This window comes from Somniosus microcephalus, chromosome 22 (genome assembly GCF_052327205.1).
Source record: "Somniosus microcephalus isolate GS21.2 chromosome 22, FLI_Smic_1.0, whole genome shotgun sequence".
NCBI lineage: Eukaryota > Metazoa > Chordata > Chondrichthyes > Squaliformes > Somniosidae > Somniosus > Somniosus microcephalus.
The window spans coordinates 6,400,876-6,413,837 of record NC_141008.1 but is presented as its reverse complement, the minus strand read 5'-3'; the positions used below and the strand labels follow the sequence as shown (position 1 = coordinate 6,413,837).

The following is a 12,962-nucleotide window of genomic DNA, read 5'->3' as shown; positions in this document are numbered from 1 at the left end:
CATGTGACCGAAGGGCACACAACACAGGAGTTCCACACACTGCACGTGGAGGCATAGTGAGCAACAGAATGACATTAGAAGTGGGATCTACACACGTGAGAGATATTTGAAAAAGGATCACTGCACAATAGAGATCGAGAATTTCTTTTGAAAATAACAGGGTCCACTCCTGATCTAAAGTGCCTTAGAGAGGTAGAGTGCACAGGTTAGAAAGTACTTTACATTCCGGTATTAAGAGGAACCTCGATAAGTACATGAGGGAGAAAGGAGTAGAAGGATATGTTGGTAGAGTGATGAAGTAGGGTGGGAGGAGCCTCGTGTGGAGCATAAACACCAGTACAGACCAGTTGGGCCGAATGGCCTGTTTCTGTGCTGTAAATGTTATGCAAGTCTCCCACTCTCTTTTAACTACCCCCCCCCCCCCCCCGCCCCACACACACTCACACACACACACACACACACACACACACACACTCAATCAGTATTAACATTCCCCGCACTCTGTATTGCATGCACCTGGTGTTTGTCACACCTCAGGTGCCAGACTGTGTCACATACACATTTCTGTGTGTATTTTTTTTTAGGCCATTAAAAAGAGTTAGTCTAATCTCTAACCGAACTGAGTAAGTCACAGAAAATACCTTCTACTGACTTCAGGATAACATTCAGCAAAAGTATTAAAACGAAAGTCAGATCTCTAATTGAGCTGAGGTTCTGTTAAAGAATCAACATTTAACTGACTGTGACGATGGATAGTAGCAGTGAGTGCATAACTGAAGAAAAAGTAGGTTAATACAACTTTTTAAAGTATTTTTTATATAGTTAGAAAGAATAATGTACCAGGTCAAAGTCTATTCTTAAAATATCTTTCACGAGTTAGTTGCTAGTATATGGAAGCATGGAAAGATTATAAATACCTGTTTACCCCAGTGTATTGTGCTGACTATAAAGTTCTCCTCAGTCTTAATTTGCAATGTTTCTGTCTCTAGGCAACATCACTACGCGTATCCGAACCCCTGAGACCGGTTCTGATGAAGCCATCAAATCCATTCTAGAACAGGCCAAGAGAGAACTGCAGGTGCAAAAAACCGGTGAGTGCACTGAAATCACGGATACACAGGTGGGACTGCATTGTTCCCTTCGATATTGGGGGTTGAGACATCTTTTGTGTTGAAACTGAGAAGTTTTTGTACAAAGCATAGCATTCTACGCACAAAACCAAAGCAGGATATAACTTCAACTTTCATATTGTAATGTCAACCAATGAACCTCAGTCTGCTGGCCTCTTGCGTAACAAAAACCTACACAGTACTAAGGGGGAGAAATTCGGTATCGCCCCTTTTGGGGCGCAATTATTGTCCGGGCGCTAAGTTTAGCGCCTGGCGCTAATTATTGCCTCCGACTGCAAACTTGGCTTCTATCGCCCCTGGAGGCGATTGGAGCGCTAAATCAGGCGCTACACACCTCTCTTAAGGCACTAACGCCGAGGAGCGAGGCGCTACCTCAGAGCGCTAGCGAAGCTCATGTGATGTCAGTCAGCAACGGAACACAGATACACTGGCGCCGGCCAGTTCTTAAAGGGGAGGGTCGATCCTGCTCTTCATCCACACCCTGCTCATTGAATCTCGGCCTGGAGAGACCTGTACATCAAATCTGCTGGAAAGAACAATGAAGAAGCCCAGGAAAAGAGCTCTGAGTGCAGCCTCCATAATCTCTTCTAAATCGATGCAAGGAAGATCAAATCAAAATGAACCTGCAAAGTGCTGCTCAGTACCCAAAACTCCTCAACACAGCGTTGAATCTCTCTAGAAGTCTCTCTCTGTCTCTCAGAATGCGTGGTGCAAAAATGTCGCTGACAAAAAAGGCAGGAAGCGGTCGCCTTTAAATAGCGCCCCCCCCCCCCCCCCCTAGTCCCTTCCCGACTGCAAAACGTTCCCCTCAACCTGTCGTTGCTAGCGGCAGGCGGAAAGGCAGGGGGCACCACTCAGTATCCAGTCCGGGGCGTTGCACACTCGACTGACGTCACGATCTGCAGGTGCAGGAGATTGTGGCGGTAGTGTTTAGCGCCGCCGCCGCAAAATGTCTGGTCAATTTCGCGAGCGGCGCTAAGATCGCTGCGCCCGGGCGCTAGTTGCTTTGCACCCAAGGACGCTAACGGGAGGCGCAAAGCAAACAAATTTTCCCCCCCCAAGAGTTTTGTACCTTGAGCAGAAAATATAAGTTGGAAAGCACTTCTGTAACTGAGAAACTGTGTTTAGTATTATGAAATGGGAGTTTATTATCTCACTTGCAGAAGTGCTTTCCAATATATATATTCTGCTCAAGGTACAAACCTCTTCACACTGTTGTCGGTTTGTGTTACATTAGAGGCCGGCACACTGAGGTTCATTGGTTGACATTAACAATATGGAGGATGCCTTTCTGAAATGTTGAAGTTAATTAAGCGTTGTCTTCATGCTTTTCTAGCGATTTGGATTTGTGGTGATATTCGAAAGAAAATGAAGACGACCTAAATCTTAGGTGCAATTTTCACATTTTTTTCCCCTGGCAGGTTTGCCTTATTAATATAATTTATTTTACAACCTCATGCCATGAACTCGGACACAGTGGCAATAATCTGAGAACAGATCCACTGTAAAATTGCCAGTTAAAAGAAGTTTTTGAATGTCACACTTACTGTTTTCTGTTTTGTATGTTACAGTTGATTCAACTCAGCCACCCTGTACGTCTAGCAGTGGCGGTTCAGATGAAGCAATTTGGTCAATACTGGAACAGGCCCGGCGTGAGATGGAAGCTCAGAAGGCAGGCCTTGAGCCGACACCGAAGCCAACACCACTTGCTCAAGCTGACTTGGCCCTCCATTCGTCCAAAGTAGCATCATCTTCCTCATCATCATTCTCTTCCTCACTAATAGCCATGAAAAAGCCTTCCACGGTGGATTCCAGTAACAATGCGACACAGACTTCTCATGGGTTTAAAAAAGAATTGTTGCATGACTCGTGCTCCTCCGAGCACCATGGGATAGCAGACACACCGCACAATATGCTTAAGCAAGTTAAAAATGAGCTGGGACGAGGTAGTATATGGAGGGACCAGTGGTGGAACACAGTTTGCCCTGACAGAAGAAATTCAGTCTTTTCAGAAGATGGAAGAGTGGAGGAAGCTAGCAGTGGGAGAGAAAGGTTTAGTAATCCAAGCAGACTTGAGCGAAACCCACTGCAAGGGCCTGCCTCCTCGGACCACTGGAAGGACTGGCAAAACGCAGAGTCGCCATACTCTCAAGCATCTGATTTAGGCACAGTGGTCGCTAGTAGCAGTGTGACCCCACAAAGCAGCCCCCTGCCTTCTTCACCTCTTATCCCTATCTCAAAACCACATAAGCCCTCTGTACCGCCACTAACACCAGAGCAGTATGAGATCTACATGTACCAGGAGGTGGACACAGCCGAGCTGACCCGACAGGTGAAGGAAAAGTTGGCCAAGAATGGGATCTGCCAGAGGATCTTCGGGGAAAAGGTAAATGATTCCTAAAAAGCATCTTGTTTTTAAAATAGTTTATTCAGGCAGGTTATTAAAATTTCATGTGTACTGTTAGGATTTAGGCTTCCTCCCAACATTTATAACTTGGATTCAGAGCACAAAAGCCATTTCCATAAGCAGACAGAGGCTAGTACAAAATGAGCAATCCCGAATACTCTAGCTGTGTATGTTAAGCTCCTTAATGCTCAGTATTATGCAGGTTCAGATTTACACCACAAATCTTGATCCAAATTTTTTGACTTGTTCCTCATTGATCTGTGTTCCTCCAACTCTGGCACTTGTGCATCCCCCACTTCCTTCGGCCCACCATTGGTGGCCGTGCCTTCAGCTGTCTAAGCTTTGGAGTTCGCTCTCTAAACCTCTTCAGCTCGCTACTTGTTTCTCCTCCTTTAAGATGCCCTGAAAACCGACATCTTTGACCAGGGTCACCTGTCCTAATGTCTCCTTCTTTGGCTCAGAGTCAATTTGTTGTCGTACTGCACTTCTCTGAAATGCTGTAGGACATTTTACTACATTGAAGGCGCTATATAAATGCAAATTATCTCAGACCTTTTTTTAAAACAAAGTACCAACTTCAAAGGTAACATTACTTCCATGTTAGTGGGGGTTGTTGCAGTTTGTTTTCTAATGAGCATTTTAACCTGGTCGCCATTTCCCATTTTACATTCTCTCATATCTACATACCTTGTAATTCTGGTGCAAAACTTTCTTTCAGTTCTTATCAGATAATATCCTTACTGAAAAATCTTTGGATAGCTTGCAAAGAATGATGCTGTTAACAGTTTAGTTACAGCAGCCTATTTATTTGTCAATGCTCTCCATCTTTACACTGTTCTACACTTGGTGTGCGTGCAGTCCCAGCCCTACTTCAGAATGTTTACACTAGTGCCCAAAAATGCCACTGTGAGAACCACATCTAAACTTTGTACAAATGTAGCACTGTTTGGGATTGAAGCGTCTGTACTATTGCAGATTGCAGTCAAGATTTACTGTGTTGTGCACCCACACGCCCCACACTTGCTGTAATACTTCTTCAAAGGCAGTATAGCCTAAACATTGAGGCCAAAAGATTTATTTTTTGCAGCCCATTTAGCCAAGACACTGGCACTAGTTATAGTTTGAGTTGCCATTAACAAATGGGAAAAAGCAATATTATTGTCTTAGGTTAACTGAAATGTAATGGTGGTTTGCCATCCATATTCATCCAACTTGTTTCTAAGATTTCTGTAGGTTAAATAGAGAATGGGCCATAGCCAGTGCCAAGATTTAATATCTGTCTCTACAAATAAATTAGGCTCAGCATCAAAGTGGAAAGCGTTTTGGTATATTTTACTGCTGGCCAAGAACTAACCTTTATACAAGTTTAGCAGATTATAACTTCTAATTGAGTTGGCTTTTTATATGGCTACATAAATGTGGAACTATGAGAAACAAGCTTCCATGTTCCCACATCAGAAGGTGTGGTTTCCATTATACAATGGTTCTGGCTTCTCAAACAATGTCATAGCACCAGTGTGATAACACTTAGAAGGGAACTATTTATCATTCTAATTGTCATCACTCAGGTGTTACGTCTGACTACACAACCATTCAGCCCCGCACCGGCCACATCAAATGACTACAGTGGAGCATTCTGCACTGGAGCAACACCGGTAAGTCTCTGATTAATTCTTAAGAAAGTCCATCTTCTTGTTAAAAGAAAAGTTGCAGCCCAGAACCATTGTATAAACATTTTTATAATGGTGAAATCAGACCTGGCTAACACACTCTTACCTATTTTGCTTTATGTGGTCAGAGTCCGCCATTGTAAAGTGTTACATCACACCAAGTTCAGCACAGTATCTTCTGTTATTCCGGTAAATGGAGAGGCTGGGACAAATTGAGGCTGTCAGCAGTCTGGGATCTACTGGTTTTAGGGTCTAAATAAGTAGAACTGTCCTTTAGCATATCAACGAGCCAGTTTATACTAGAAAATCATGGAATTATAGAAACGTACAGCACAGAAGGAGGCCATTCGGCCCGTCGGGCCTGTGCTGCCTCTTTGAAAGAGCCGGCGTGTTTAGTCCCACCCACCGCTTTGTGTCCGTAACCCTGTGAGTTCCTCATCCTCCAGTACCGTCCAACTCCCTTTAAAATTATTGATGGAATCAGCTTCCACCAACATTCCAGATCCTGACAGCCCTCTGAGTGATACTGTTTTACATTATTATATAGATTGTTCTACAATAGAACTCATTTTCTGCCACAAAAATGGCGAATTGGAGCATTATCTAGGTTTTGTTTTAATAAGTGAATGAAACACAGTGTACACGGAAGAAAGGAAGGGAAAGGGGAGTTTAAAAAAGGCAAGAAAGGAATAAACACAAGTGAGGCAGAAAAAAAAATGAAATTATTGAAAGCAAGAAAACAGTATGGAAAATAGAGTGACGGGAGTCAGAGATAAATAACAGCAGTGGTCCAAATTACTGCTCGAAAATTGATGCTTTCCTTCTAGCTGTCTGCACCAGTGACTCTGAAATCTGGATCAGTAACTCTTCGAAATAACTTGTGATCCCTGAAATGACTTTCAACACTTGGATGCTTTTTGTATGTTTATAAATGTAAAACTCTGTAGCATTTATTTTCTATCACCAAAGTCAAAAGAAAATTAAGAGAAAACACAATTACTTACAAAGTTCTTGTTTTTCTTTGCCATGCCCTGCTCAATGTTTTTAGGTTTTGGGTCTGTCACAAGGGAGTGTTAGTGACATGCTGTCTAGGCCCAAGCCCTGGAGTAAACTGACTCAGAAAGGTCGAGAACCCTTCATTCGCATGCAGCTGTGGCTGAATGGTGAGCTGGGACAGAGCGTTCTTCCATCCCAGGTCCAGCAACCGGGGCAAGGTAGGTCAGAGAAACCATGTGTATGTACAGTATTAAAACATTGCAGGTTTCTACAACGGTGTGACCACCGTCATTGTTCACATAACCAGAGTGATGGGGAATATAATCAGCCTTTAGTTTAAAAACTATTTCTTAATAATGTAACGGTCCCATTTTACCTGCTCTCTCCCTATACGCTTTCATAATTTTCTTCTTTAGCTAATTAACTAGTAAAACGTTTTGAATGTTCTAATCAATTTAGCATCGATTACTGTTAGTGGCAAAGCATTCCAATTATCCTTTGTGTGAAAATGTTCCTTCTAATCAGAATGAGCATGTAATTGACAAATTAATTTCATTATAGATAAATGTGAGGTGGTGCATTTTGGTAGGAAGAATAAGGAGGCCACACACGCCTTGGAAAATAAGAGTTTAAATGGGGTCGAGGAGCAGAGGGATCTGGGGGTACAGATACACAAATCACTAACAGTAGCGATGCAGGTTAATAAGGCCTTAAAACAAAAGTAAACAGCACAGGGGTTCATTTCTAGAGGGATAGAATTGAAAGGCAGAGTAGATATGTTAAACTTGTATAAAACCTTGGTTAGACCACACTTCGAGTGTTGTGCACAGTTCTGATCTCCATATTAAAAAGAATATAGAAGCACTGGAGAAAATACAAAAAAGATTTACAGGGTTGATACAAGAACTGAGAGGTTATACCCATTCGGAAAGATTGAACTGTCTGGGGCTTGTTTCTCCAGGAAAGGTAAGGCTGAGGGGTGACCTGATCGAGGTCTTTAAGATTATAAAACGTTGGACGTAGAGAAAGTTTTCTCTTGTCACTAAGATTGAGACCATCCGTTCAGCTGCCTCTGCCACTTCCCTCCCTTCCCCTCGTCCACCAAGCCAAACTTCCTCTAAGGTTTCCCCCTGCCCTAGCCCTGAACTTGCATCTTTGTCTAGTTTCTCTCCTATCTCCCCTCATGCCCTCTCTGAGCTCATCTTTTCCTAATATCTCCTTATGTGGCTTGGTGTCAAATTTTGTTTGATAACCCTAACCCTGTGAAGTGCCTTAGTACGTTTTACTACGTTAAAGGTGCTATATAAATACAAGATGACGTCGTTGCTGTGAGGGAGACCAAAATTAGGGGCCATAAATATAAGATAGTCATGAATAAATCCAATAGGAAATTCAGGAGGAACTTCTTTACCCAGAGAATGGTTAGAATGTGGAACTTGCTACCACAGGGAGTGGTTGAGGTGAATAGTATAGATGGATTTAAGGGCTGCCTCATGGTAAACCAGTCTTGCAGTGGGGGCCTCAAACAATTGCTAGGCCCCTAATTTGCATATGCCAAGAGCTGACCACCTGTTTCAGGCGTGGGCACTGCATGCTGATTTTTTTGCCCGAATCTCTAGGCCAATGTGTTGCAGATTTGGGTACCCATCATAGGAAGGTTATAACAGCAGTGGGAAAAGTGTGGTGTAGATTCACTAGGATGTTACTGGGGATGAGGGGTTACAGTTAGGAAGAGAAACTTGATAAATTAGGGAATAAATCAAAACACTGCAGATGCTGGAAATCTGGGGGGAAAAAAATGAAAAATATTGGAAGCACTCATCAGGTCATGCTGCATCTGTGGAAGAAGGTTAAAAAGTCAATGTTTCAAGTTTATAACTCTCTATCAGTACTGAGGAAGGGTTATATATCTGAAACATGAACTGTTTTCCTTTTTCCACAAATGCTGCCTGACCTGCTATGTGTTTCCAGCATTTTTCGGTTTTTGTTTCAGAAATTAAGGCCTAGAAATTCAGTTACTTGCGCCAGCCGGTAGCGCCTTAGGAGGAGGAGATGTTGGGCACTAGGCGGCTAGCGGCCGGGCGCAGCGCGATCTGCGCCTCTCCCCAACTTCACTCAAGATTTAGCGGCGGCGCAAAGTCTTTGCGCGTGCTCAGCTGCGCGCGCAGATCCTGACGTCATTTCCTCATGCAACGCCCTTTGTGCGCCCCAAACCGGAAATTCAGCGGCGACGCCCTATTGTGCGCCTGGCGCCCCTAGCGACTGGTAGAGGGGAACGGTTCTCAGTCGATGCGGGGCGCGGGGGGCGCAAATTAAAGGGCACACCTCCTGCAGTAGAAAAGGCTGCCATTTTGCAGCACTCCTTTTTGAGAGACGGATCTTTGCAGAGAGACAAAGGTAGAGAGCTTTCTGCTTTGGCTCAACACTCGCACAGGTACTTGTGGCTTCAGGCCACAGCTTTCCACTTGTCTTCACCTTCAGTGTCATATCATTGTTTGCAAACATATAATGGGGGCTGCAATGGGTGCAAACGCTGGCCTTCTCCATTGCATTCAAAGGGCTCACAGACGCCGTGAGAGAGTGGCAGCCATGGCCAGACGGAGAGGGGGCAACGGGTGTCGGCAAAGGAGGCCTTACCCACCCAGGGTATACTGCCAGCAGTTCTCCTACCTGAACATGTCTGACGAGCAGTGTGTTCGGAGGCTGCGATTCCGAAGGGCGGTGGTCACTGAGATCTGCCACCTGCTTGGCGGTGATCTGCAGCCACATCTGAGGAGCAGGACGTCTCTGTCGGTGGCAGTGAAGGTGACGGTGGCTCTCAACTTCTATGCCACCGGCTCCTTCCAGTCCGCTACTGGGGACATTGCCAACATCTCCCAGTTCGCCGTGCATTGCTGCATCCGCCAGGTGACCAATGCCCTTTTCAGAAGGAGACGTCAGTTCATCTCCTTCTCCATGGCCCTTGTCAAGCAGCAACAGCGTGCAATGGGCTTTGCAGCATTCGCGGGCTTCCCCATGGTGCAGGGCGCCATTGACTGCACGCATGTGGCTTTGCGGGCACCTCTGGAGAATGCTGAGGATTACCGCAGCCGGAAGGGCTACCATTCGCTCAACGTCCAGCTGGTGTGTGACCACAGGCAGCTCATCCTAGCTGTCGATGCCCGCTTTCCAGGCAGCAGCCACGATGCCGTCATCCTGCGCCAGACTTCTGTGGCAGACATGTTCCAGGCCCAGCCTCACCCACGAGGATGGCTTCTCGGGGACAAAGGCTATCCTTTGTGTACCTGGCTGATGACCCCGCTCCGTGCGCCCAGCACCCCTGCTGAAGAGGGATACAATGACAGCCATCAAGCAACCAGGAACATCATTGAGCAAACAATCGGCGTCCTGAAGCAACGGTTCCGCTGTCTGGATCGTTCCGGTGGAGCCCTACAATATTCGCCGGAGCGAGTCTCCCATTTCGTGGTCGTGTGCTGCATGCTGCACAACCTGGCTATCCGCAGGACTCAGCCACTGCCACTAGAGATTGGAGGACCACCTGAGGAGGAGGAGGAGGACCAGCACAGGAGGGAGGCAGAAAGTGCAAAGGCCGCCCGTCGGCGGCTTATTGAACGTCGGTTCTAGGCCCCCTCTCAGGGAATGGTTTGTGCCAATGTCACCAGATGAATGTAGCCGCTCCACAAGCCCTCAGCTGAGCAGGGCAACCAGGACTTGCAAAATAAAGCATGGGCAGTGCGATTTAAGAACATTTATTACTTGGAAACCTCTGCCCTTCCCACATTACAAACTAATGGAGAGAAGCCCCCTCCAAAAACACAAAACGAACAGTCTCGGCCTTTCAAAAAAAAGAAATACACCAGCCCCCTTTAAGAGCTCACCGGCGCCAGAGTGTCTGCCGTCAATGAGCAACTCGCCGCACCTGCACTGCGCCCGCCCTCGGGGGTATCGCCCCGGACCGCCGGCTTAGCGCCTAATGATAGTCGTGCATCGCCTGTTTTAGCGCAGCAGCAACCTCTTGGGGCGATGCGACTGAATATCGGCGAAGGTGGCGCGAACTTGCGCCGGGCGCAAACTTTAGCGGCCGCCCGACTGCAGCGCCCCGAACGTGGCTATACTGAATGTCTAGGCCTAAGACTTTCTTCACTAGAACTGAGAAGGTTAACAGATGATCCTGATAGAGGTCTTCAAGATTATGAAGGGTTATGATGAGGTAAATAGTGTAGATTGCTTCCACTGGTCAATGTGATGGTAACAAGAGGGCAGAAATTTAACAAAATCATAACCAGAATTAAAGAGGAGGTTAGAGATCAATGCTTTACACAAAAGGTGTGTAGAATGTGGAATCTCTGTCACAACCATTACTGTAGCAGAGTCCATAAGTACTTTTAAAAGGGAGTGAGAGAGTTGTTTGAAAAAGAGGAATGTTAAAGAGTATGAGAAGCAAGCAGGAGAGTGGGATTAGACTGGTACGTCTTGTTGGACCGAATGGTCTGTTTCTGAACTGTAGCATTTTCTGTTTCTGTGTTACAAAAGGCTTCAGTGCTCCTGAGTTAAGGAGGGGAAAGTTCTCAGTAAAACACTATGCCTCACCTGCTGAATGCAGGCATACAAAGCACTGGTACTTGTCATAGGTCCACGCACAATCTATTACGTCTTGGCATCCTGCATTAAAACCAGTTTGGGTGTTTGGTCTAAGAACATAAGAAATAGGAGCAGGAGTAGGCCAATCGGCCCCTCGAGCCTGCTCCGCCATTCAATAAGATCATGGCTGATCTGATCCTAACCGCCAATCCACTATCACAGAACCATCTCCTGAATCTAACAGAATTAGACACACGAAATAGGAGCAGGATCAGGCTACACGGCCCCTGGGCCCGCTCCGCTACCCACAGGGCCATGACCGATCCGAACCGAGACTCATGTCCAAATTCCTCCCCGCTCCCCGTAACCCTTAATTCCCTTTACTTCTAGGAAACTGTCTATTTCTGTTTTAAATTTATGTAATGATGCAGCTTCTACAGCTTTTTGGGGCAGCATATTCCATGGACCAACCACCCTCTGAGTGAAGTAGTTCCTCCTCATCTCAGTTTTGAAAGAGCAGCCCCTTATTCTAAGACTATGCCCCCTAGTTCTAGTTTCACCCATCATCGGGAACATCCTCCCCGCATCCACCCGATTCAACCCCTTCACAATCTTATATGTTTCAATAAGATCGCCTCTCATTCTTCTGAACTCCAATGAGTAGAGTCCCAATCTACTCAACCTCTCCTCATATGTCCATCCCCTCATCCCCGGGATTAACCGAGTGAACCTTCTTTGTACTGACTCAAGAGCAAGTATGTCCTTTCTTAAGTATGGACACCAAAACTGTACGCAGTATTCCAGGTGCGGTCTCACCAATACCTTGTACAACTGAAGCAATACCTCCCTATTTTTATATTCTATCCCCCTAGCAATGAAAGCCAACATTCCATTGGCCTTCTTAATCACTTGCTGCACCTGCATACTAACCTTTTGAGTTTCGTGCACCAGGACCCCCAGATCCCTTTGTACTTCAGTACTTTCCAGTTTCTTGCCATTAAGATAGTAACTTGCTCTACGATTTTTCCTGCCAAAGTGCATAACCTCACACTTTCCAGTATTGTATTCCATCTGCCAAATCTCTGCCCACTTACTTAGCCTGTCTATGTCCCCTTGCAGGTTTTTTATGTCCTCCTCACTCACTACTTTCCCTCCCATCTTAGTATCATCTGCAAACTTTGATATGTTACACTCGGCCCCCTCCTCCAAATCGTTAATATAGATTGTAAAGAGTTGGGGACCCAGCACTGACCCCTGCGGAACACCACTAGTTACTGATTGCCAGTCTGAGAATGAACCATTTATCCCAACTCTCTGCCTTCTGTTAGATAGCCAATCCTCTATCCATGCCAGAATATTACCCCCAATCCCGTGATTTTTTATCTTAAGCAATAATCTTTTGTGTGGCACCTTGTCAAATGCCTTTTGGAAGTCTAAATACACTACGTCCACTGGTTGCCCTTTATCCACCCTATATGTTACTTCCTCAAAGAACTCCAGCAAATTTGTCAAACATGACTTCCCCTTCATAAAACCATGCTGACTTTGTCCTATTAAATTATGATTATCCAAATGTCCTGTTACTGTCTCCTTAATAATGGACTCCAAAATTTTACCTACCACAGATGTTAGGCTAACCGGTCTATAGTTTCCAGCCTTCTGTCTACTGCCCTTTTTAAATAAGGGTGTTACATTAGCAGTTTTCCAGTCTGCCGGGACCTTTGCCGAGTCCAGGGAGTTTTGGAAAATTATTACCAATGCATCCACAATCCCTACCGCCACTTCCCTCAAGACCCTAGGATGTAAGCCATCAGGTCCAGGTGATTTATCCGTCTTGAGTCCCATTATTTTACCGAGTACCACTTCCTTAGTGATTTTGATCGTGTTTAGCTCCTCCCCCCCCTTTAGCCCCCTGTTTGTCCAGTGTTGGGATATTCTTAGTGTCTTCTACTGTAAAGACTGATATAAAATATTCATTCAGTGTTTTTGCCATCTCCATATTTCCCACCATTAATTTCCCGGTCTCATCCTCTAGGGGACCAACATTTACTTTAGCCACCCTTTTTCTTTTTATATAACTATAAAGACTCTTACTATCTGTTTTTATATTTTTTGCTAATTTACTTTCATAATCTATCTTCCCTTTCTTAATCAATCTTTTTGTTATTTTTTGCTGTC

The 12,962-nt window shown here is 45.2% G+C and overlaps 1 protein-coding gene across 1 annotated transcript in view; it reads left to right on the top strand.

The window, feature by feature from the left end:
- The window catches only part of cux1a (cut-like homeobox 1a), a 436,348-nt gene that overhangs the window by 346,165 nt on the left and 77,221 nt on the right, over positions 1 to 12,962 (top strand). The window contains exons 18-21 of the mRNA XM_085965092.1: positions 990 to 1,091; positions 2,702 to 3,516; positions 5,106 to 5,192; positions 6,256 to 6,421. Coding sequence (XP_085821218.1) covers positions 990 to 1,091; positions 2,702 to 3,516; positions 5,106 to 5,192; positions 6,256 to 6,421 — 1,170 coding nt within the window. The remainder of the gene's footprint in view (positions 1 to 989; positions 1,092 to 2,701; positions 3,517 to 5,105; positions 5,193 to 6,255; positions 6,422 to 12,962) is intronic.